This window comes from Pimephales promelas, chromosome 19, assembly GCF_988280905.1.
Source record: "Pimephales promelas chromosome 19, fPimPro1.hap1.1, whole genome shotgun sequence".
Lineage (NCBI taxonomy): Eukaryota > Metazoa > Chordata > Actinopteri > Cypriniformes > Leuciscidae > Pimephales > Pimephales promelas.
This window is the reverse complement of record NC_142787.1, coordinates 7,731,031-7,757,846: the sequence shown is the minus strand read 5'-3', so window position 1 is coordinate 7,757,846 and position 26,816 is coordinate 7,731,031. Positions and strand designations below refer to the sequence as shown.

At 40.0% G+C, this 26,816-nt stretch overlaps 1 protein-coding gene across 3 annotated transcripts in view; it reads right to left on the bottom strand.

Moving 5' to 3' along the window:
* rnf121 (ring finger protein 121) overlaps positions 1-26,816 on the bottom strand; it is a 141,188-nt gene that overhangs the window by 72,158 nt on the left and 42,214 nt on the right. For all 3 annotated transcript variants that reach the window (XM_089123423.1, XM_089123424.1, XM_089123425.1), the window contains one exon: positions 11,386-11,527. In XM_089123423.1, coding sequence (XP_088979549.1) covers positions 11,386-11,527 — 142 coding nt within the window. The remainder of the gene's footprint in view (positions 1-11,385; positions 11,528-26,816) is intronic.

Sequence of the window (26,816 nt, the reverse complement as noted above, 5' to 3'; positions counted from 1 at the left end):
AAATTCACCCCTCTCACAGTCGTCATGAATGGCAAAATTAGCACATAGACCAAAAGAACTATTTGCCACCAGGCTGTAAACATGTTTTTTTTCTGCTGTGAAGTTAGACATTTTATTTTTTTATTTAGGTATATTTACCGAGGTATGCAGCAAAGCATTTGTAAAGTTACAACACGCACAACCTTGAGGCGGATGGGCCACAACAGCAGAAGACCCCACCGGGTTCCACTCATCTCCACTACAAATAGGAAAAATAGGCTACAATTTGCAAGAACTCACCAAAATTGGACAGTTGAAGACTGGAAAAATGTTCCCTGGTCTGATGAGTCTCAAATTCTGATAGGGGTGCACAATATTTGATATATACTGTATATATATACTGTATATATATATATATATATATATATATATATATATATATACACACAGGTAAATGGTTAAAAAGGCTAAAGCTAACTACAGGGCTAAGCTTGAAGCTAAGCTTGGTGTCCATGATAGTAGGGGTGCTTGGCAAAGCCTTCAACAGATTACAATCTATAAAAACAGTCATGCAGTTCTTGACGATGATCCTTTGCTACCCAATAAACTAAACAAATTCTATTGTAGATTTGAATGCAACTCTGAATATACAGTCAGTTTTAAACCCCTCAATGATCTTAAATGGGACACCAACGTCGGCCAGATTGTTAAAAAAGCTCACCAGCGACTTTTCTTTTTAAGACAACTCCAGTTCGATTTTACATCAAAGGTATACTTTGCTGAAAGAATATGCAGAAGAGGTCACTGACATTAACAAGACGATGGCTGCATGTGGTTCCTTCCCCATCATCCAGTGCTACATCTGTGGAAGCTGGAGAAGGTTCGTATTCCCTACGATTGTGCAGTATGGTACCAAGGTACTTCGTTGAATGATCATATTTTCCAAGGCTTCCAAACTTCTTGGTTCAACTTGTAACCCCTTCTCGGAACCTGTTTGTTTTCCACTGACCAGAGCCCAGCGAATGACATTGTTACTTCACTGTGTATGTCACCATACGTCTCAGCTTTCCCTGAAACGCTTGCGACATCTTTAAGCATAATAATTACAATGGCGGACAAATATTTCTCCTGGCTTTGCGATCCAATATTTGGCTCAGACTGTCTTTCTACTAGCACTGTGTTTTTAGCAATGGCGGTCACAATCTTTCCCGTTGTGCTGTTCGTCACCCAGCCCCCCACGAAAGGGTGACGTGGTAAGAGAACGGTTCTCTGGTTATAGTCCAGCAAAGAGTTGGTGCCGCTTTGAAACCAATTTTTCTGGCCGAGAACTGGTTCTTTGGCTGTTGAAATGCAAAGAACTGGTTCACGAGTAGGCATCGGCTCCGAACAGTGATGTAATGGTGCCTGGAGAAGTGGGTATATTCTTAATTTATGCCCCCTATATTTTTTTAAGCGTCCCAGCAAAGGATGAACGTTCTGTGTTATAAACAGTGACATAAGACTAATAGTCTTGCATTAGTATTCAATATGCAAGACTATAGAATAGAGTATAATGAATACAATAGAACACATAGAATCAGTAGTATCCTTGCATATCAGGGAAGCACATATGGTTTTCTAAATACCCAGGTGCCAGGTCCCATAAATGATATTGTTAGGGGGTTTCGGGGGCTCGTCTCGCGTGCAGCGTGCGTGCGACTGAGATTAGTCAAAGAAGCACGGAGAAAGCAGATTAAGAGGATCCACAAAGGACTTACTGTACATTTTCTAAAGGGTTGTTGTTAACATACCATGATATTCTCTGGGAAAATGAGCAGCAGTCAGCTAAGTTAGCAGTGCAGCACCGTAGACTACAGTTTAGAGGACGTTCGCAACGGGGAAAGCATGAAGCTTACATGACAACATCAGTTCATATATCAATATCGTAACGAATATAAATAACCTTAAATAACGTATGGTTCTCTGCCTCTTTCCGTCTCTTATGCATAACGTTAGTTACTTTTTAAACACGAAAATCGCATTCAGCATGAGCATGACACGCAATCGGTTGCTATGGTAATGAACAACCTGTTAAAGCGAACGTGTACTCCTGTATCGGAGGCAAAATGAATAAATATGCAGCGCAAGTTATATATTTCGAACTCCAAACAATTAGCCACTGAACCAGTTTATAAAATCTTCAAGGCTGTGCTGGTTGCATTTGAGGTAACTTAGCATGGTCATGGGGTTTTTCTGATTTTTCTTGAGACTGGTAAGCATTAGCATCAATAGTAGTCGTGTCTCATTCATTTCTTAATTTTATATTTGGAATAAATCCCTCCACCGCATACCGTAACCCCTTTTGCTTCGATCTTGCTTGATATCGCGGAGGTATTGCTCCAAAAAAGGTCACTGACACGCACGGGAATACCCTTTGCCGTCATGGCAATCTGTCGCGCTGCCCGTGTTTGACCATTTGTTTGACGGAGGTATCAACAGTAACTAAGGGGGGCGGGGCTGGGCGAAAGGCTAATTGCTCACTCAAAAAGACAGTCACTTGTCACCACCCTCTGGCTTAATGATGCAAGTGGCGCACACAGACAAGCGGAGTTATAAAAACAGTGAAAAGTCAAACACATTCGAGAAACGTTATACAAATATATTTATACAATAATAATGGCAATATATTTAACAGGGTGCTTGTGTTGTAAAATTGAGCTTATAATTTCCATTGTCTTTAATCAAACTGATTATTTCTGTCGGTCATTTAAAACGTCTATTGAAAAACAGCCGTAAATTTGAGCTACTTGCATCTTATCTCACACTATATGATCGTTAACTGAAGTAAAGCGCCGCGTTGGGATTTGCGCTCGGCTCGCGCTTCTATGAACAAAAATCCTGCATTCTTTGATTTGTCTCACGAACATTTTAACATTGACGAGCAGGTGTTTGAGTGCTGAAGCAGATCAAATGAGAAGGTCAGTTATCGTCGCGATGGGAGAATCATTGCAGCAACAAATTAGAGTTAATATATTGGGTACGACTCTAACTGGGTGTTTTTTTTATTCACAAAATTGGATTAGCAACTAAATGATGCGCATCAGAGGGGATTTAGAAGTGGATACCCTGCACTACATCACTGGCTCCGAACCAGCTCTCAAAATGCTTTGGTGGAAAAGGGGTATAGGAGTTCTTAAGTTTAGGCAAGAACCCGTTGCTCTGAATGCGGACTTCGAGACCATGTTTTATCAAGTCCAAGTGCCATCTGATGAAAGAGATGTGCTTCGCTTCCTGTGGTGGGAGGATAACGGCTCGGACAAACCACCTAAGCATTAACGTATGATGGTTCACCTTTTTGGAGGTGTCTGGAGTCCTAGTGCTGCCAACTTTGTGTTACAATGAGTGGCTGAAGTCACCCGTGGAAACATTGAAAAAAAAAACTACGTCAACGACTGTCTTAAAGAGCCACTATCATAGCATTTGAAATGTTACTATTTTTGTTTTAGGAGTTCCCAAAAACAGTTTAACATGCATGCAAGGATAAAAAAACACTTTATTTGTCTTATAATATGCATTAATTTTTAACAGCTCAACGACTCCCAAATGATTAGTTCGACGATTCATTTTCCCAAACACCTCCTTTGAGTGACGCGAATCTGCGGCGATTGGTCAAATGACCAAATCAGTTGTTATTGGTAAATCGTAGGCAGAGACTGTTGGCAACGGAACGCCCATAACCAGGATTATAGCTTGTCAAGTGTTCAAAATTGTATATAGTGTTTGAACAAAAGTGACAAAAAAAGTGCACTTTCCACACAGTCCCTTACTCATGTTTCCGTCAAGAGCAAGCTTTCCAGGGGAAACTCACATTGCAACAACTCACAAAAATCCATGATAGGAGCTCTTTAAGTCGGTATCAACAGTGGAGGTCACTATTAAATTTGTTTACAAACTCTGTGGAGGTTTTAGATTAACCAAATGGTTAAGCAATTCTAAGGAAGTGATGAAATCAATACCAGCTGATGACTGGGTAAGTCATTACATGAGGTCAACCTTGACCAGGAGGATTTGCCAATTTAACGAACACTGGGTGTTGAAAGAGATTCACATTCGATGTCAAAGCAGTGGACAAAACTGGAACAAAGAGAGGAGTATTAAGCACTCCCAATTCCATCTATGAACCTTTAAGATTAGCAAGTCCATTCATGCTCAAGGCAAAGGCAATCTTTCAAATCTTTGTGTCGTATGAAAGTCGACTGGGATGAGGAGGTACCGGTGGACATAGGAGCAGAGGCACAGATGGTTAAATGACTTGCCTCTGCTGTCTGGTAGGGCTGGGCGATATATCGGATGACATTGTTATGCGCATCGCGTCAGTAAAACCGCTTCCTTGATTAGTAGTAAATCGCCATCACCTGCTATCAGATGGAGTGGCATTTACTACGCAGAGCCGTAGTTCACTGACAAGCTGAGCCAATTCACATTGTCGCAGATGGCTCAGCTTGTCAGTGAACTACGGCTCTGTGTAATAAATGCCACTCCATCTGACAGCAGGTGATGGCGATTTACTACTAAGTTGAATTCCCAGTTGAATTATTAATTGACATCACCCTTACTGTTTGAATTACCTATTTGGGTCATTGGGGCCGGGATGTAGGATGCTGCCCCTTTAAGGATGTTCATTCTGTGGGCTCATGTGATCGCCTAGGAAGAGGCGCAGAAAAAAAAAACTGGACTGAACCGAACTGAGTGAGAAAACAATGCTGTGCTCAAATGCAAACTTTCTAACTTTCTATAACAATTGCAGATAAACCTTAAAGGGGATATATCATGCAAAATCCACTTTTTCAAAATCCACATTTTGTTGTATATTTAGAGTGTTTATAAGTACAGAAAAGATGAAATTATTCTCTTCAGGTGCTTCGTTTATATCTTTATATTCTGTTTTGGTCATATTTTTCAACCTGTTCAGATTTTTCTGTTCTCTATTACGTTTTTTGAAAAAATTACGTCACAGTATTTGCAGCGGAACTGACAAATAAGGACATCGACTACCGGTCCAACATTTTGAGCAATCTGCCATTATTATTTCTCGCTCCGATTTTGTAGTCCAAGCTCAATGATGCAGAAGTTACGAGAGGGAAAGTCAAAATGGACTGATGTTGGATGTAGTGACCCGAAGCACTTCAAGGATTCCCACTTCAACAAACTCCACCAGTATAAAGAAAGGTTTGCCGATCGACTTCGTCTGAGTAAGGGGTAAATTCCTTCTGTCATTTTGCTACTGTGTTTTCTGATGCTTTTCAAAACGTAAGTTATCATATTATTATTAATACAGACCAGACATGGAGTCTGATAACCCCCCAAAACATCCTGCCTCCAGCACAACACAGACTCCAACACAAACTCCACATAAATATTAAAAACAAAAAAGTTTTATCTGCCCAAGCTCGTCAGGCAAAACGTGAATCTGATCGACTCCGGACGAAAACGCGGATCAACATAGTAAACTCTAGTGAAATAGCAAGGTAAACTACATGAAACATGACATAAATACAAAAGAATGTTCCAGGATAACAAAAAGTCGGTGCTTTAGGATGTAACTTATTTTATTTACTAGATCTACTGACCCACGTCACTCATCCCACTACTATCATATTGTTTATATACATTTCCAGACACGTTCAGTACAGTAATGCTACTGCGATCTTACTGATACACTGAAACTGTTCAGTTTAGTTCAATAACCGTTTTCGTAATCATATTATACATTCAGCTGTGTTGACATTGCTGATTGTGAAAGATACACGAAAATAGTTAGTGAAATGGCTTATAACATCACATGACTAAATGCAGTTTATTGTTACATTATCATGGTACGAGCACAGAGCATTAGTTCAACGTCAAGCTGATAAAAGTAGGCTATTATTGTACCTGCAGTGAGAGTTTACATTAGTTTCCAGCATGTTGTGTGATTATTTCGCCATTGCGTTGAAAGTCTCCGTGTGGCCAGTAGTGACGGCTCGCTCTTGAGATCTAGCACGCACACTAGCACGAGCACTAGCACTCTTGTTGCATTCTGAAACATCACCGCTAAAAATCGCATACAGCACCTTTAACTTACATACCACTGCATCCATATGAAGACGTTGTTCTGCAGGTTTGTCGTCGTCTTTTTCAAATCTCTCGCTCTGGCTCGAATATGTAAGGCTTGATGGACAAGTCTTCTGTTGTTGACATTTTATGTGAATAAAAATGTTCTTTGAAGCAGTTACGCTTTATATAGACCACAAATGTATGATTTATAAGTAAAAATTAATTATTTAAAAGCATGATATGTACCGTTTAAACTATATATTCCCAGAGTGGTGAGTTACATTTTGTTGTTATAAGTATATTGATAAAATCACTATTTAATAATAATAATGTTTATTTTTTAAAGCGCCTTTCAAGAACCCAAGGTCGCTTCACAAAAAATACAAATAGTAGACAGACAAATGAAACAGGCAATCAGCTTATTATGCTATTTCAAGCGAACAAGCAGAGAAGCAGATGGATCCAACCAAACACTAAAAACAATGAACATAAGTCAAAGATGACAAACATATAAACCTTTATGTAAAATATAAATTGACAAAAGATATAAAATAAAAACAGAGGTGAGAGAGCAGAAGCGGGAGAAAATAGAATTGAAGTTTATTTATTGAGCATGGTAAATCAAGTAGGTGAAGTAGGTTGTCGATGGCACAAAGATTGGGCGGCAGCTTATTCCATAGCATAGGGCCTACAACACTAAAAGTCCTACCACCCACAGTACATAGTTTAAACCTGGGGACGACAAGCAAATTGTCGTTTCTAGATCTAAGAGGCCGTCCAGGAAGAAATGGTTGCACTAACTCAGTGAGGTATTGAGGGGCGGGACAATAACGAGCTTTGTAAACTAAAACTAATATTTTTAAGTTATTTAAAAAAAAAAAGCATTTTATTGAAAATACACAAAAACAGTATTACTTTGTCATTTGCTTTGAAAATAATATATAGTCCTTAAAGGTGCTCTAAGCGATGTCAGGTGACGTGACTTCTTGTTGACGTTTAAAGTATTTTCAAACAAAACGGAGGCTAGATAAACCCTCCCTCCTCCTCCTCATCTGTGCAATGACCCACCAGGGCCTTCTTGTCAGTTATTGGCTGGAACAGTTTGTTATGTTTCGTGGAGCGGGTTGCCGCAGTTTGTTTTTGATGTCATTTGTGGAACCTGGGTTGTCTGCATAGACCGCGTTTTTACAGTGTTTAGGGGACAGGCAGCTAGCGGATAATGAGGAGATGTTTGCTGTATGTGACAAAAAATGTTTTGGCCTAAAACATGTGCGACATCGCTTAGAGCACCTTTAAAGGGTCATATAATGCCATTTTTGTACAAGTTAATATAAATGTTTAGGGTCTAAATGAAAACTTTGTAATATACTTTTATTAAAAATTCTCATTAGTATTTTAAGAAAACACCATTTTACCTGGTCAAAATCAGTTCTTGTTTTCAGCACTCCGTTTCAGTGCATATCCCTTTAAATAATAAACCCTGCCCCTCTGTTCTGTGGGCGTGAACGCACGTAGAGTGTTGCCTTGACAACAGTTGAGGTTTTGGAGAATGACAGCGGGGGTCTCTGAGGACACATCTGTGCAACCGTATCTGTTTGAACTGGACTAACTGTTCACCGGAACAAGATGACGGCCGCAAAGAAGTTCGACAATTAAGGGCCAGGGCCGGTCGCTCAGGGCCAGGTCTGTGTTAAAACACTGCTGTCAATCAACAACTGTGGGAGGGGCGTGCGACCGTATGAAGTCACACGGTCGAACGGCTCGATTTGAGGCAGGGGAAAACATAAAAGGAGATTAAAACAAAAACACTAGATGGATTTATATCATTAAATGATGGTTGTGTACTAGCACTGACAACACACATTGCAGTAAAATCAACTTGTAAAAGTGCATGTACCATTATATGACCCGTTTAATTGATTTATTTTTGTATGGTTTAATTGTTTTGATTTTGAGTTCTTTGTGTTGTGGTAACAGAGGTTTTTTTTTTAAAGTTCATTCACGTGAGCGGATATAATGCGCATATGGTCAAAACATTTCAGTATGAATGATATCAAGACGTATATGGTTATTGTATCTAAAGCTTGTGGTTTGCAAGAAAGTTAAAATGATTTAGCTCCTGGTTTGAATGGAGAACAAGGTATGATTATACAGTAATGATATATATATAATCATTAATTTTACTTATTTGGTTTTGATGGATGTTTATTTATTTTCGGTATTTTATTTTCTCTTTGTACACGCTTTTACGTTGATTCTCAACAAACATGGTGTCTGCCGGTGCCTTTATCTGTGATGATGGACATTCGAATAAAGTGTGGGAATCATAAGTTAAAGAGTCCAATCTTTCTTGAACCAGGCAGCTACAATCACCTGTGAGACTCACCGGTCTCTCGATCCTCAGCGTCATTGCTCCTCTTTTTATGCTTTCGTTCCTCCATGAGAGATGCCGGTGAGGTACATCTCACAGGTGACTTTCATTAGTACTCGCGTCACCGGCCTTGCACCAATTTTTCACGCTGTTTACAAATGGCAACATCTCTGGAAAGACTTGAAAATGGCTATCCACCGCTGTTTCCCAATTACCCTGATAGAGCTTGAGAATAATCCCCAAATCCAGGTTTGCAAAGTTTGTTGCATCATACCCAAAAAGGCTTGAGGATCTAATTAGTGACAAAGGTGTAAGTACTAAGTACTGTCTAATGGTCATGTCCACCTTAGAAACATTGCTAAGCTACGTAACATGCTATCTATTTCTGATGCAGAAAAATTAGTTCACGCATTCATGACCTCGAGACTAGATTACTGTAATGCTTTATTAGCCGGTTGTCCTGCATCCTCAATAAACAAGCTACAGTTAGTACAAAATGCAGCTGCTAGAGTTCTTACTAGGTCAAGAAAATATGATCATATAACACCGATTTTATCATCTCTACACTGGTTACCTATTAAGTTCCGCATCAACTACAAAATACTACTACTGACCTATAAAGCCCTAAATGGTTTAGCACCTATGTACTTAACGGACCTTCTTTCGCCCTACAATCCACCGCGTTCCTTAAGATCACTAAATTCAAGGCTTCTGGTCATTCCTAGGATATCGAAGTCCAGTAAAGGAGGGAGGGCGTTCTCGCATTTAGCTCCAAAACTCTGGAATGGCCTTCCCGATACGGTCCGAGCCTCTGACTCGCTGACACAGTTTAAAACTAGATTAAAGACGCATCTCTTTAGTCAAGCATTCACATAATGCTTACCTTCTAGTCCTCTGTTATGCCATACGGAACCGTTTGCCACTGAAACTGCTTAACGCACCAGTGGGGCTCGACAGCCTTTTAGACAAACGGGTCGGCGCGTATGGTTGGGTTGCGGAGAGTTCGGGTTACAGAGAGTTTGTGAGTTATAACGGAAATCATTATGAACATCAGCTATGCTAATTATTTCCCATCTGCCTTTCTGCTGTTATCTCGGGACGCTTGTCCCGAGAAAAATGGCGTTCGTCAGGTCCAGTTTTGTGTCCAGCCTCTCACAGGGATTTCGGATGCCCCAACGCCTGTGATGAGACGACTCAACGCCTGTGATGAGACGACTCAACGCCTGCGATATGTTATGGCGCCGTTTGATTCATAAACAATATTTATATTTAATATTTATATTTAAACAATATGAATGTAAGCCAGAGGAGAACTGGCCCCCGACTGAGCCTGGGTTCTCCCAAGGTTTTTTCTCCATCCAATCTGATGGAGTTTGGTTCCTTGACACTGTCGCCTTGCTTTTGGCTTGCTTTGAGCTTGCTCAGTTGGGGTTATTTAGTGTTTAGCAATGTTGTTGATCTGTGTTGTGCTACTTACATGTTATCACTGTGAAGCTGCTTTGATACAATCTGTATTGTGAAAAGCGCTATATAAATAAATGTGACTTGACTTGACTTGACTTAAACATTTATGCTCAAGTGAAATAATCACTAATCTGGTTTTTGATTTGCCATTATGAACCACAGATTGTAGGTTGATGGGGGGAAAAAAACAATGATTTTAAAGGTGCCCTATACTGTGAAATTGAATTTATGTTTGCATAGTTAAATAACAAGAGTTCAGTACATGGACATGACATACAGTGAGTCTCAAACATCATTGTTTTCTCCTTCTTACTTAAATCTCGTTTTTGAAAAACACCCCTGAAAAACAGGCGACTCTCCACATAATACCGACTCTGACGTAAAAGTCGGGATCATTAATATGAATGACCCAAAATATTTGCATATGCCAGCCCATGTTCAGTGACAGACGAGACGGAGCTGCGCAGCCGAAGCATGGCCGTTGATCAGTGTTTGGATGTACACATGAACACAAAAGTATTTTTAGTTCCTTAATCCGAGCCTCTGAAGAAACAATGGGTTAATTTTATTTTCTCTGGATATTTCCAAACATTTCACCGACGACTGTTTCCTCAATTCCCAAGAGCTGGGCTCGGACCGAGCTGATGTGTTATTGTTGTTCAAGTTCAGACAGGTAAAGTTAACGTTAATCTTTCACTCAAAATCGTTCAATACTGTTTATGCATCAGTAAGTCAAGCCAGGGACTTCACATCGTTTCTTTTAGTAGGATGAAAAAATAATAATAATTGTGAATAAATTGTATACAGAAAGCGATCAATATCTTTCCACACAGCGCGAGTTTATCTGGACACTTGCCAAACTTGTTATGAATTCAATGACGCACGTTACAATGCACAACGAAGCTCTTGCTGTATTTACATGATCGTGTCTGCATTAATGAAAGCAGAGAAGGCAGAAATTGCGTTGCAATGATAAGATCTTCATCCTCGCGATCGACAGCCTGTCTGTCCTCTGCTTGCTCAATACTCAACACAGCAACATTTTATGTGATGGGAATAGATCTAAATACTTCAAAAACATCTCACGATTCGTTAATCTCGATAGCTGTAATAGAAAAAAAAAACTATAATAGCTGGAGTAAAATTATTCGAAACAGTTTCACATGTAATACTTGGCTATTTTATATGAAAGCATGTCAGCCAATCACAGCAGAGGCCGGTTACACACAGCAGACACGCCCCTTTAAACGGAGTGTTCAGATCAGAGGCTAAAATCAGGCTAGGGAAAATGCCTTTTATTTCTAAATTATGACTATTTTTGATCTAAAAAACATACTAACATTATAAGGGCAACCCAGGAAACATTATAAAATAATTTAAAAAAACATTTTAGGGCACCTTTAAAGGATTTTAGCTTAAAGCTTAAACGTGCTCAATCCACTTTATTTTGTGCACGAGCGTGTTAGTGTGTGTAAGGGAGCAAATAATGGGCTTACATTGTATGATTTGGGGTGTCTCTGTTTCCACTGAACCAGGACAAGTTGAGCAATGACGAGTGTGACAATGAGAATGAGAACCATCTCTGCATGCATTGCTTCATGCCCTTTGTGTTTGGCATGCATTTTAGCATGTTCCAACCTGCAAAACAGAAAAGAAAACCTTAAAATAAGCACACATTTATAAACAATCAATTTCATAATCAGTTTTTTAAGATGCAATCTTTTAGCTGTTACTTGTTAATTTAGATTTGGCACAAGTAACTTATAGCAGTATCTTTCAACTGTTGTAACAAGGGGTGTGCGTAATTAAAAAAATCTGTAATTATTCGAAAAAATGTATATACTATTCGAATTTTGCTACATGTTGCTTTGCTGGCTATAAATACAGTGAAATCCTAAACACGCAAACTAAAACTCAGTTACAAACTAAATGCCCTGGGTGGCTCTGTGGAGCTTCTTAACAAGTTGACTGCAAATGGATCAATATGTTGTGTGGAAACATTGTCAGGTGAAACTGGGTTATCATAAATATATCATGAAATCCCAACCAGTCAAATGAGGAAAGACAGCTGTCCATCACTTCATTCACTTCTTTAGGTAAGCGCAGCTGTACACTCAAGTGAGTTGAGAAACTAACTTATAGCAAAATGATCGAGACGTTTGTCAAGGGAGGCCTTTTTAAAAACAAAACACACAAAGCGCTGTAAGAAACTTTGCTTAGCACACCATTATACGTGTCCCTGCAACGTCTGTCAGTGAAGAGCATTTTCCCTGCACCCACACATATTGTTTTCCGACTGAGGAGCATGTGAATAATCTTTTTTGATTATGAACGTGCATGTGAAATATAAACAATATAACCATATGCTGACTCGTGTGTATATGCACGTTTCAGTTCTCTTTCATGCTTGCACTTGCACAACACGAACACACAGAATGTCAAAATGCCCGTATTGGTGAGTATTCACGTGAACGCAGTTGTTACGTCTTAAGTGAATATAAACAGCTCTGCATCAACTCAGATGTGTATCAGTCTATTCTTAAAATGACAGCAGCCTACACTGTAAAACAATATTTTAATACCCAAGCCCTGAAAGGGCGAAGGCCCTATTGTTTTCCTTGGGATTATTTATTACGGCCCAAGCCCTGAAAGGGCGAAGGCCCTATTGTTTTCCTTAGGGTTATTCTTTTCTATTATTATTAGGGCCCAAGCCCTGAAAGGGCGAAGGCCCTATTGTTTTCCTTGGGATTATTAGGGCCCAAGCCCTGAAAGGGCGAAGGCCCTATTGTTTTCCTTAGGATTATTTATTAGGGCCCAAGCCCTGCAAGGGCGAAGGCCCTATTGTTTTCCTTCCGATTATAAGGGCCCAAGCCCTGAAAGGGCGAAGGCCCTATTGTTTTCCTTAGGATTATTTATTCTTCTTCTAATTAGGGCCCAAGCCCTGAAAGGGCGAAGGCCCTATTGTTTTCCTTAGGATTATTTATTAGGGCCCAAGCCCTGAAAGGGTGAAGGCCCTATTGTTTTCCTTGGGATTATTTATTATTCTTTTTATTTTTCTGCTACCTTTTGGGCATTTTTGGGGCCCTTAACATGCTTGAAAACTCTTGAAACTTTGCACACGGTTCAGAACCCGCGGCCATCAGAGCCGGGCTGAAGCTGGTACCTGGGCGTGGCAGGGCGGCTCGTCAGCGCCCCCTGGAACGGGGTCCGAACACTTGGTCCATAACTCAAACACGCTTTTATGTAATAATATGAAACTCGGTACACATGTCGATCTCATCGTTTCATCTATACCTCACACTCTTACTTTTTACCCCAGCCCAACAGGAAGTCGGCTATTGAGGTTTGTTTGTAAAACCCTCGCAATGGAATGTCAAATACTCCTCCTAGAGCTTTGATCCAAATTCGACGAAACTCAGTCAGCATGAAGTCAAGACACGTGCAAAGTTTCAGAAACGGGCGTGGTGAGGGCTCAGTAGCGCCACCTTTTGACAAAAGTGGGGTTGTTAGTTTTATCTACAGTTACAAAAATCGGTATGTATATTGTACTCCTCGAGCTGGACAACTTTCTAATTGACACTCATTAGCTAGGACCCACAGAAAGTCAGATATTTTTGTTTGAATGTAGAGAAAATCTCAGAATTTTGCCAGTCTCTCATTGTCTCTCTGTGTGAGTGAGAGGAGGGGCGCCTGTCAGGTTAATTTAACCCTTTATTTGCTGTGTGCGACTTCTCTGGCATTTTCGGGGGCCTTAACATCCTCGAAAACTCTTGAAACTTTGCACACGGGTCAGAACCCATGGCCATCAGGGCCGGGCTGAAGCTGGTAATTGGGCGTGGCAGGGCGGCTCGACAGCGCCCCCTGGACTGGGATTCGAACATTTGTCCATAAATCAAACACACTTGCATGAATTAATATGAAACTCGGTACAATTATAGATCACATCAGGCCAAACAACTTTCGTGCTCTAAGTTTTACGACAGTTCAAATGGAAGTTGGGAATTATGGGTTGTTTGAATAATTGTCCTAGGAGAAATACATCAAATTACAACGCATGTGTTTACCAATCACAACCAAACTCGGTGTGCATGGAGTCAAGACATTGAGGATGCTCAATTCCGGACAGGTCTGGCCGTGGCGAGGAAATGCATTTTATGACTAAAAAAGGACACATAAAGTGTGTTATAACTTTGCTCATTTTACCTACAGTTACAAAACTTGCCACGTATATTGTTCTCGTCAAGCCGATCAACTTTCCAATTTAAAGTCATTCGCTCTGAGCAACAGAAAGTCAGATATTGTAGTTTGAATGGATTTATTTCCCCTGCGATTCACTATCTCTCTCTCTGTGTGTGGGTGTGAGTGTCTGTGTGGGGAGGGGAGGGCTGTTGTCTGTGTTTATGTGTGTGTGTGTGTGTGGCTGGCTGCGATTTTTCCTACAAGTCCTTGTCTCTAAGTCCTTGTCTTTTTGCATAACAATTTTGTATTTTTTTAAAATGACAAAATAGGCATATAACCCCCATCTTTTAAATGTATAGTTTGCTTTAAATAAAAGTAAGATTGTATTTGTAATTGAAACTGAATGAATTTAAAATTCATGTGCTATATTTCAATATATTTGTTTTCCTTAAGATTTTAAAACACTAACTTCATTCTTATGCTATAAAATTGAGACAACATGTTTTAAATGTATAGCAGAGATGTTAAATGAGGCAGCAACATACAAACTTTCTAGAACAACATGGACCTGAATAGCTGGTTTTTACGGAGGACAGTGAAGAGGAAGAGGGTGCAAATCAAACAGCTCATTCTCAGACTACACAGCAAACAGCTTAAGTTTTTAGTGCTTTGTTTGAGGTTTTTAGTGCTCTGTCCTATCTATTATCAACATATAATAGATGGAACAGAACAAGAAAGGCAATTAATAATCTGTCATTGCGTCACTGCATTATGATATGAAAGGCTCAGTAGTGTGGCACAAAGCGCTTATGCGCATCCCGAGTGGAGAATGATGCGCTTAAAGCCACATGGAGTTACAGCGCACAGCGCATCGAGTCCGCATTGATGCAAGCTCTACAATACACTTCTTTTCGACAGTCAAAGCGGGGGTTACGTTTTTGCACGTCGTACAGAATAACCCTAAAGGCACCAAGGTGGCGGTGCCACCGGCTTTATATTAAATATAAATATAGCTGTGAGCAGCGATAAAGGGCCAAAGCCAGCGGTACCACCATCCCGGTGCCTTTAGGTAACTAAAGGCATCGGGGTTGCGGTGCCACCGGCTTGGGCCCGCAATCGCTGCTCGCAGCTATATTTAGGGCCCAAGCCCTGAAAGGGCGAAGGCCCTATTGTTTTCCTTCCGATTATTTTTTTTTTTTCTTTTATTTTTCTAACGACTATTCGGGCACTTTTGGGGCCCTTAACATGCTCGAAAACTCTTGAAACTTTGCACACGGGTCAGAACCCGCGGCCATCAGAGCCGGGCTGAAGCTGGTACCTGGGCGTGGCAGGGCGGCTCGTCAGCGCCCCCTGGAACGGGGTCCGAACACTTGGTCCATTACTCAAACACGCTTGTATGTAATAATATGAAACTCGGTACACATGTTGCTCTCATCGTTTCATCTATACCTCGCGCTCTTACTTTTTACCCCAGCCCAACAGGAAGTCGGCTATTGAGGTTTGTTTGTAAAACGCTCGCAATGGAATGTTAAATACTCCTCCTAGAGCTTTGATCCAAGTTCGACGAAACTCAGTCAGCGTGAAGTCAAGACATTGAGGATGAAAGTTTGCGAGGGGATTTTTGATATCTCGAACGGTTTGTCCGTGGCGAGGAAACGAAACTATGGCGAGAAACGTGAAACAGGAAGTGTGTTATAACTTCAGCATACATTAACTGATCTTGATGAAACTTCAGCAGTGTGTTCGCTGTAAGAGGACGATCACATGGATGTGACTATTGTGAGTCAAAGTTATAGCGCCACCAACTGGCAGCAGGAAGTGTGTCATTTTCAAAATGCTTTGAAATCACCCTTTTATTTTTACCCGATTTGCTTCAAACTTCATCTGTATAATGTAAATATACGGCAGATGAAGACCTGTAAATGCATTCTTGATATCTATGAAACTGTTGCCGTGGCAACGCATCAAACTTTACCATTCTTTTAGGATGCTTTTGAGACTCTTAGCATGCTTCAAATTGCATGAAACTCGACAGACACATCACATTTATTAGCCAGTAGACATGTGCAACGTTTCAGAAACGGGTGTGGTGAGGGCTCAGTAGCGCCACCTTTTGACAAAAGTGGGGTTGTTAGTTTTATCTACAGTTACAAAAATCAGTATGTATATTGTACTCCTCGAGCCGGACAACTTTCTAATTGACACTCATTAGCTAGGACCCACAGAAAGTCAGATATGTTTGTTTGAATGTAGAGAAAATCTCAGAATTTTGCCAGTCTCTCAGTGTCTCTCTGTGTGAGTGAGAGGAGGGGCGCCTGTCAGGTTAATTTTAACCCTTTATTTGCTGTGTGCGACTTCTCTGGCATTTTCGGGGGCCTTAACATCCTCTAAAACTCTTGAAACTTTGCACACGGGTCAGAACCCATGGCCATCAGGGCCGGGCAGAAGCTGGTAACCGGGCGTGGCAGGGCGGCTCGACAGCGCCCCCTGGACTGGGATTCGAAAATTTGTCCATAAATCAAACACACTTGCATGAATTAATATGAAACTCGGTACAATTAAAGATCACATCAGGCCAAACAACTTTCGTGCTCTAAGTTTTAAGAAGGAAGTTGGGAATTATGGGTTGTTTGAATAATTCTCCTAGGAGAAATACATCAAATTACAACGCATGTGTTTACCAATCACAACCAAACTCGGTGTGCATGAAGTCAAGACATTGAGGATGCTCAATTCCGGACGGATTTTTGATATCTCGAACGGTCTGGCCGTGACGAGGAAATGAATTTTATGACTAAAAAAGGACACATAAAGTGTGTTATAACTTTGCTCATTTTACCTACAGTTACAAAACTTTCCACGTATATTGTTCTTGTCAAGCCGATCAACTTTCCAATTTAAAGTCATTCGCTCTGAGCAACAGAAAGTCAGATATTGTAGTTTGAATGGATTTATTTCCCCTGCGATTCACTCTCTCTCTCTCTCTCTCTCTCTCTCTCTCTGTGTGGGTGTGTGTGTCTGTGTGGGGAGGGGAGGGCTGTTGTCTGTGTTTGTGTGTGTGTGCATATGTGTGTGTGTGGGGGGGGGGAGGGGAGGGCTGTTGTCTGTGTTTATGTATGTTTGAACCACACAGTGTGGCTGGCTGCGATTTTTCCTATAAGTCCTTGTCTCTAAGTCCTTGTCTTTTTGCATAACAATTTTGTATTTTTTTTAAATGACAAAATAGGCATATAACCCCCATCTTTTAAATGTATAGTTTGCTTTAAATAAAAGTAAGATTGTATTTGTAATTGAAGCTGAATGAATTTAAAATTCTTGTGCTATATTTCAATATATTTGTTTTCCTTAAGATTTTAAAACACTAACTTCATTCTTTTCTGAATTACAAATATTTGTTTCTGTATAAAATAATACTCTGACTAAAAACACATTTGATGTTTCTTTTTGTATTTTTATTTACATGTATTTATGTATGTGTGTGTGTGTGTGTGTGTGTGTGTGTGTGTGTATAAAGTGCAGGTTTTTTTAGATAAAGTAGAATTTCTATAACTATGTGTTGAACTCATAAATCACTGTGTGTTAAACACAATCTACTTAATACAGACAACTTCATTATAAAGATAAATAACAAATCCAAAAAAATATATGATTATAATCTATGACAAAAAAAGCCATTACAAACTATATTAGTGGTAAATACACATTGCTCTTTGTATTGTTGTAAAATACATTCATGAAAAACAAGATAACAAAAATCAAAAAGATAAATTATTTTAGATATAGCCATGTTTTAAATGTATAGCAGAGATGTTAAATGAGGCAGCAACATACAAACTTTCTAGAACAACATGGACCTGAATAGCTGTTTTTTATGGAGGACAGTGAAGAGGAAGAGGGTGCAAATCAAACAGCTCATTCTCAGACTACACAGCAAACAGCTTAAGTTTTTAGTGCTTTGTTTGAGGTTTTTAGTGCTCTGTCCTATCTATTATCTACATATAATAGATAGAACAGAACAAGAAAGGCAATTAATAATCTGTCATTGCATTATGATATGAAAGGCTCAGTACAGTGTGGCACAAAACGCTTATGCGCATCCCGAGTGGAGAATGATGCGCTTAAAGCCACATGGAGTTACAGCGCACAGCGCATCGAGTCCGCATTGATGCAAGCTCTACAATACACTTCTTTTCGACAGTCAAAGTGGGGGTTACGTTTTTGCACGTCATACAGAATAACCCTAAAGGCACCAAGGTGGCGGTGCCACCGGCTTTATATTAAATATAAATATAGCTGTGAGCAGCGATAAAGGGCCAAAGCCGGCGGTACCACCATCCCGGTGCCTTTAGGTAACTAAAGGCATCGGGGTTGCGGTGCCACCGGCTTGGGCCCGCAATCGCTGCTCGCAGCTATATTTATTCTTCTTCTTCTTCTTTTTATTTTTCTGCTACCTTTTGGGCATTTTTGGGGCCCTTAACATGCTCAAAAACTCTTGAAACTTTGCACACGGGTCAGAACCCGCGGCCATCAAGGCCGGGCTGAAGATGGTACCCGGACGTGGCAGGGCGCCTCGTCTGGAACGGGGTCCGAACACTTGGTCCATAACTCAAACACGCTTGTATGTAATAATATGAAACTCGGCACACATGTTGATCATCGTTTCATCTATACCTCACACTCTAACTTTTTACCCCAGCCCAACAGGAAGTCGGCTATTGAGGTTTGTTTGTAAAACGCTCGCAATGGAATGTGAAATACTCATCCTAGAGCTTTGATCCAAATTCGATGAAACTCGGTCAGCATGAAGTCAAGACATTGAGGATGAAAGTTTGCGAGGGGATTTTTGATATCTCGAACGGTTTGTCCGTGGCGAGGAAATGAAACTATGGCGAGAAATGTGAAACAGGAAGTGTGTTATAACTTCAGCATACATTAACTGATCTTGATGAAACTTCAGCAGTGTGTTCGCTGTAAGAGGACGATCACATGGATGTGACTATTGTGAGTCAAAGTTATAGCGCCACCAACTGGCAGCAGGAAGTGTGTCACTTTCAAAATGCTTTGAAATCACCCTTTTATTTTTACCCGATTTGCTTCAAACTTCATCTGTATAATGTAAACATATGGCAGATGTAGACCTGTGAATGGATTCTTGATATCTTTTAAACTGTTGCCGTGGCAATGCATCAAACTTTACCATTCTGTTAGGATGCTTTTGAGACCCTTAGCATGCTTCAAATTGCATGAAACTCGACAGACACATCACATTTATTAGCCAGTAGACATGTGCAAAGTTTCAGAAACGGGCGTGGTGAGGGCTCAGTAGCGCCACCTTTTGACAAAAGTGGGGTTATTTGCTGTGTGCGACTTCTCTGGCATTTTCGGGGGCCTTAACATCCTCGAAAACTCTTGAAACTTTGCACACGGGTCAGAACCCATGGCCATCAGGGCCGGGCTGAAGCTGGTAATTGGGCGTGGCAGGGCGGCTCGACAGCGCCCCCTGGACTGGGATTCGAACATTTGTCCATAAATCAAACACACTTGCATGAATTAATATGAAACTCGGTACAATTATAGATCACATCAGGCCAAACAACTTTCGTGCTCTAAGTTTTACGACAGTTCAAATGGAAGTTGGGAATTATGGGTTGTTTGAATAATTGTCCTAGGAGAAATACATCAAATTACAACGCATGTGTTTACCAATCACAACCAAACTCGGTGTGCATGGAGTCAAGACATTGAGGATGCTCAATTCCGGACAGGTCTGGCCGTGGCGAGGAAATGCATTTTATGACTAAAAAAGGACACATAAAGTGTGTTATAACTTTGCTCATTTTACCTACAGTTACAAAACTTGCCACGTATATTGTTCTCGTCAAGCCGATCAACTTTCCAATTTAAAGTCATTCGCTCTGAGCAACAGAAAGTCAGATATTGTAGTTTGAATGGATTTATTTCCCCTGCGATTCACTATCTCTCTCTCTGTGTGTGGGTATAATGTAAACATATGGCAGATGTAGACCTGTGAATGGATTCTTGATATCTTTTAAACTGTTGCCGTGGCAATGCATCAAACTTTACCATTCTGTTAGGATGCTTTTGAGACCCTTAGCATGTTTCAAATTGCATGAAACTCGACAGACACATCACATTTATTAGCCAGTAGACATGTGCAAAGTTTCAGAAACGGGCGTGGTGAGGGCTCAGTAGCGCCACCTTTTGACAAAAGTGGGGTTGTTAGTTTTATCTAGAGTTACAAAAATCAGTATGTATATTGTACTCCTCGAGCCGGACAACTTTCTAATTGACACTCATTAGTAGGGTTGGGAATCGTGAGAAATTTTCCGGTTCCGGTTCCGCCAAACGATTCCGGTTCCGGTTCCCATTAAATTAAAAATATTAGTAAGAGAAAAATCCACAATCCTTTTTGTGTTTATTTCTTATAGTACTTGACAAATTAGTTTAACAGACTGGTAATGTAAACAAACTCAAAATATTATTAAGCAATCTTTGCAAAAAAAAAAAAATATATATATATAAAGGAAATTAAAAAATTCTGCATTCTCTATAATAATTTAGACCTCTCCTTTATTGTATCTCCAACAGTGAAGAATACCCTCTCAGAAGGAGTAGAATATGCTTTAACACACATATGTGTGTAGAACAGATTATTTTTTAAAACGGTTTGAATGATTGATTCATAAAGACTTTACTTATTTCATTACTGGATAAATCGGCGCTCTAGCAGTTAATAAACAGAACTGCATGCGTCTTGCGAAGAACATTGTTGCCGGAGCTACTTCTCTCTGTTTATGTCCATGACGAGTCACGCAGGCATTGGGCTACTCCGCAGCAGCTGCGATCCGCCGGCCAGTCTAAACAAGAAGTCCGAGTATTAACGCTTATTACAGGCTTTACGTAGTGATTCAAGATAAGACAAAAACACGGTTTGAAAAAAAACATTATGATGCACTCGCTCATTGTATATATTTTGTAAATTCTGAACACAAAAAATATACGGACTGCATCTGTTTTGACCACTACCGTCAATGTTTACTCAAACTATAATCTCACTAATTCTGTAACGGAAATCATTTGAATATGTGAAACAAATAAATATTGAGACTGTGTGATTGTAAAGCAGTTTCATATCGACAACTGCTCTCTCCCTCTCTCAGCGCAAACAGATTTGAATGTAGGCTAGAGAGTGACTCGGCGGTCGGCGCGCGCAGCGTGCGTGTGTCTGTGTGTGACAAATGCAGCGCGTGTGAGAGCAAATCACAACTTCAGTGGTGAAGTTTTTGTCATTTAGGAATAAGACGGCGTCTTCTACTCCCAGCACTTCGCCCACATGATGATATCGCATCGGCATCAGAACCGTTTTCGGAACCGAAACTTCGGAATTTTGCACGGTTCCGGTATTTTTTCAAAAACACAACCGGTTCTGGAAAAGAACCAGTTCTCGGTTCCCAACCCTACTCATTAGCTAGGACCCACAGAAAGTAAGATATGTTTGTTTGAATATGGTCATGCTCTCTATGAGCTTACGTCTCTGTCTGTGTCTGTGTGTGTGTGTGTGTGCCTGTCTGTGTGTGTGTGTGCAGGGGGAGGGGGCTTAACCATTTCACTGCTGTGTGTCTGGCCTGCATAAAAAAATACATTTCTTAAGCCTGGTATGTTTTAAATAAGTTTTTATTTTAATTTTTTATAAGTAAAGGCATAATGTAACCAGTTTAATTGTAGTGCATTGACAATAGTTTTATATAATTAGTTTATTAATTAAATTAACTTGGTCCATAAACTTGATCTGAAAATTTGGTCCATAAATCAAACACACTTGCATGTAATAATATGAAACTCGCTACACTTATAGATCACATCAGGCCAGACAACTTTCCAGACATGGGGACTTGTGACTTGGACTAGAGTCGCTATTTTTATGACTTGTGACTTGACTTGACAAAAAATAAAATACTTGAGATTTGACTCGGAAGTTAAAGACTCTGGACTTGACTTGACTTGAGACACGATGACTTGAATGACTTGAGTGTTAATCACATCATGTTTTCAGTTTGAATATAAAATATATAAATTATGTAAAAAAAATAAAGTTGATCCAGCTGGAGCGCAGGCTGAGAATAGCGCTGTCATGACTGGATCACGAGATCCCTTACGCACACCACGCCCACTTACATCAGATATCATATCACATCAACATGTCAGCCAGAGGGATACCGAGGGTCATCGTTTTCGGCTTCAAGAATTTCTTACAAAAAGGTGGCAAAAGAACAGCGCTTTGCAAGACATGCAACGTTAACATCGCGGACAGCCAGACGACAACGTCCAATTTCGTCCGTCATTTGAAGAGCCATTCTGCCCAGTAAGTGCTTGTCAATTTGTTAATGTTATCTGGTTAGCTCGTTCGTAGTTAGCTAGCTAATGTAAGTTAAAGGAGAACTCCGACGCAAAAATTACACATTGTTACCAAGTCAACCGTTATCTGAGATTTGTTTTCATGATTGCCGAATTTAAATAGTTTTATCTATAAAAACAGGTTAGCCTATAACGCTAGTATAACGCTAGTATATAGGGCATAGAGTAATGACAAATAAAAATCGCTTGTTATTACCACTAACAAGGCTCAAAATAGCCCCACACTAACATAATAAGGGTCCCTACATTCAAAACGAAGCATTGAGAACTTTGTCAGTGTCCATACAGTTTAATAAGAAGATATTTTATACACACGGTCAACTTCGCGAATACAGGAAGAAGCTCAGGGAGTTCAGTTTTCCTGTAGGAACCCCTAGCAATACTGCCCTACAAAGGCAAAGCACAGTAACTACACATTTGGTCAAAAATGAGTTAAGACTCATTGTATACTGGCTGGTATAAAAACTTTAAAGACGTTTTTCTCTCTGTTTCTTTGTTTGTGTAGTTACTGCACTTTGCCTTTGTAGCAACCTATAACGTTCCGGAGGGAGGATTTCTACAACTTGCTTGAACAGTTCCATTTTATTCTGAAAACAAATTTTAAACACACACCAGTCAACAATAAATCAGATTTATATAAATATATTTTCTTAAATGCATTTTAATAATAAAAATAAACTAAAAATGTATTTTTATCAAACTTGACTGGGAGTAATTACTGGGAGTAAGTGAGTAATGTCTAATGCTTTTTGAAAACTTAGGGCTTTTTTCATAAAACAAGTCAGGACATCATCTCATTTTTGTATACATTTTTATTTCTTTAAATTAGTAAGCTACAGGACATCGTCTTTCAAAACATGAAAAGAGAAAAGTAAATGAACGCGTCATTGTACCCAAACGCACTTCCGAATGCGCCTCTGTCCATTTTAAACCAAACTGATGCCCATAGATTCACGTTTAGAAGAGTTTCAATTGCATGGGAGGGAGTAGCCAGCTAGCTCTCTGTTTTATTTGAACATCAACAGAAGTGATGTTACCCCGCCATCGCTGATACAACCTTTAACAGTCATGTTTTTGCTTCTTGAGAGAGAGAGAAAGTGTGTGTGTGTGTGTGTGTGTGTGAGAGAGAGAGAGAGAGAGAGAGAGAGAAGAGAAATGTAACAAAGTTTAATATTGTTTGTAAACTGTGTTTGAGAGAGAGGGAGGTGTTCAGAGAGTCTGTAGGATGTTAAGCTGTTATTTGTTTTATGGACTCAATATTGAAAATTTAAAACATTTCAAACACACTGTTGGCAGAAGTGAAAAATAAATAATTTTATGAAGTTACAATTTAGTTTGATTCCATTGTGTATTTTACTGAACATGAGTATTTACAATGCAAATTATTGTAATTTACTGGCAAATACTTATCTTGTCTTTTCACTTTATTAAGATCAGATGCTGCATGTAAAATTACAATAATAAGGTGACTTGACTTGCACTTGACTTAACCTACTACAAGACTTGACTTGACTTGACATGACATAGCCTGTGACTTGACTTGACTTGCCCCCCCCAAAAAAATACTTGGGACTTACTTGAGACTTGCACATGTGTGACTTGGTCCCATCTCTGCAACTTTCATGCTCTAAGTTAAGACAGTTCAAATGGAAGTTGGGAATTATGGGTTGTTTGAATAAATCTCCTAGGAGAAATACATCAAATTACAACGCATGTGTTTACCAATCACCACCATACTCGGTGTGCATGAAGTCAAGACATTGAGGATGCTCAATTCCGGACGGATGTTTGATTTCTCGAACGGTTTGGCCGTGGCGAGGAAATGAATTTTATGACTGAAAAAGGACACAAAAAATGTGTTAAAACTTTGCTCGTTTTATCTACAGTTACAAAACTTGCCACGTATATTGTTCTTGTCAAGCCGATCAACTCTCTAATTAACAGTAAGAAGCTCAGACCAAAAGAAAGTTAGATATTGTAGTTTTGGATGTGTATCTTGTCTCTATCAGTGTCTGTGTGGGGAAGGGGGGGGTTGCTGGTGTCTTTGTGTGTGTGTGTGTGTGTGTGTGTGTGCGTGTGTGGGGAGGGGAGGGCTGTTGTCTGTGTTTATATGTGTGTGTGTGTGTGTGTGTGTGTGGTTGGCTATGATTTTTCCTGCAAGTCCTCGTCTCTAAGTCCTTGTCTGTTAGCATAACAATTTTGTATTTTTTTAAATGACAAAATATGCATATAAACCCCATCTTTTAAATGTATAGTTTTCTTTAAATAAAAGTAAGATTGTATTTGTAATTGAAGCTGAAAGAGTTTAAAATTCATGTGCTATATTTCAATGTATTTGTTTTCCTAAAAATTTTAAAACACTAACCTCATTCTCAGTCAAAGCGGGGGCTACATTTTTGCATGTCATGCAGAATAACCCTAAAGGCACCAAGGTGGCGGTGCCACCGGCTTTATATATATATGTATATATATAGCTGCGAGCAGCGATGAAGGGCCAAAGCTGGCGGTACCACCACCCCGGTGCAGTTTGAAGCAAATCGGGGTTTGACAAAAGTGGGGTTTAGGTAACTAAAGGCACCGGGGTTGCGTTGCCACCGGCTTGGGCCCGCAATCGCTGCTCGCAGCTATATGTCTTATTATTATTTTACTACCTTTTTGGCACTTTTGGGGCCCTTAACATGCTCGAAAACTCTTGAAACTTTGCACACGGGTCAGAACCCGCGGCCATCAGAGCCGGCCTGAAGATGGTACCCGGGCGTGGCAGGGGGGCTCGTCAGCACCCCCTGGAGCGGGGTCCGAACACTTGGTCCATAACTCAAACACGCTTGCATGTAATAATATGAAACTCGGTACACATGAAGATCTCATCGTTTCATCTATACCTCACACTCTTACTTTTTACCCCAGCCCAACAGGAAGTCGGCTATTGAGGGTTGTTTGTAAAACACACGCAATGGAATGTGAAATACTCCTCCTAGAGCTTTGATCCAAATGCGACGAAACTCGGTCAGCATGAAGTCAAGACATTGAGGATGAAAGCTTGTGTGGGGAATTTTGATATCTCGAACGGTTTGGCCGTGGCGAGGAAACGAAATCATGGCAAGAAACGTGAAACAGGAAGTGTGACATAACTTCAGCATACATTAACTGATCTTGATGAAACTTCAGCAGTGTGTTCGCTGTAAGAGGCCGAGTACATGGATGTGACTATTGTGAGTCAAAGTTATAGCGCCACCAACTGGTAGCAGGAAGTGTCTCACTTTCAAAATGCTTTGAAATCACCCTTTTATTTTTACCCGATTTGCTTCAAACTTCATCTGTATAATGTAAACATACGGCAGATGTAGACCTGGGAATGGATTCTTGATATCTTTTAAACTGTTGCCGTGGCAACGCATCAAACTTTACCATTCTTTTAGGATGCTTTTGAGACCCTTAGCATGCTTCAAATTGCATGAAACTCGACAGACACATCACATTTATTAGCCAGTAGACATGTGCAAAGTTTCAGAAACAGGCATGGTGAGGGCTCAGTAGCGCCACCTTTTGACAAAAGTGGGGTTGTTAGTTTTGTCTAGAGTTACAAAAATTGGTATGTATATTGTACTCCTCGAGCCGGACAACTTTCTAATTTACACTTATTTGCTAGGACCCACAGAAAGTCAGATATTTTTGTTTGAATATGGTCATGCTCTCTCTGAGCCTACGTGTCTCTGTGTCTTTGCCTGTCTGTGTGTGTGTGTGCCTGTCTGTGTGTGTGTGCAGGGGGAGGGGGCTTAACTATTTCACTGTTGGGTGTATGACCTGCATAAAGAAAATACATTTCTTAAGCCTGGTATTATTTAAATAAGTTTTTATTTTTATTTTTTATAAGTAAAGGCATATAACTAGTTTAATTGTAGTGCATTGACAATAGTTTTATATAATTAGTTTATTAATCAGATTAACTTGGTCAATAAACTTGGTCTGAAAATTTGGTCCATAAATCAAACACACTTGCATGTAATAATATGAAACTCGGTAAACATATGGATCTCATCGGTTCATGTATACTTCACACTCTTACTTTTTACCCCAGCCCAACAGGAAGTTGGCTATTTAGGGTTATTTGTAAAAAACATGCAATGGAATAATTTAAAGTACTTCTCTAGAGAATTCAAAGAAATGCCACAAAACTCGATCAGCGTGAAGTCAAGACATTGAGAATAAAAAATTTCCAGGGGATTTTTGATACCTCGAACGGTTTGGCCGTGCCGAGGAAACAAAATTATGGCGAGAAACATGAAACAGGAAGAGTGTTATAACTTCTGCA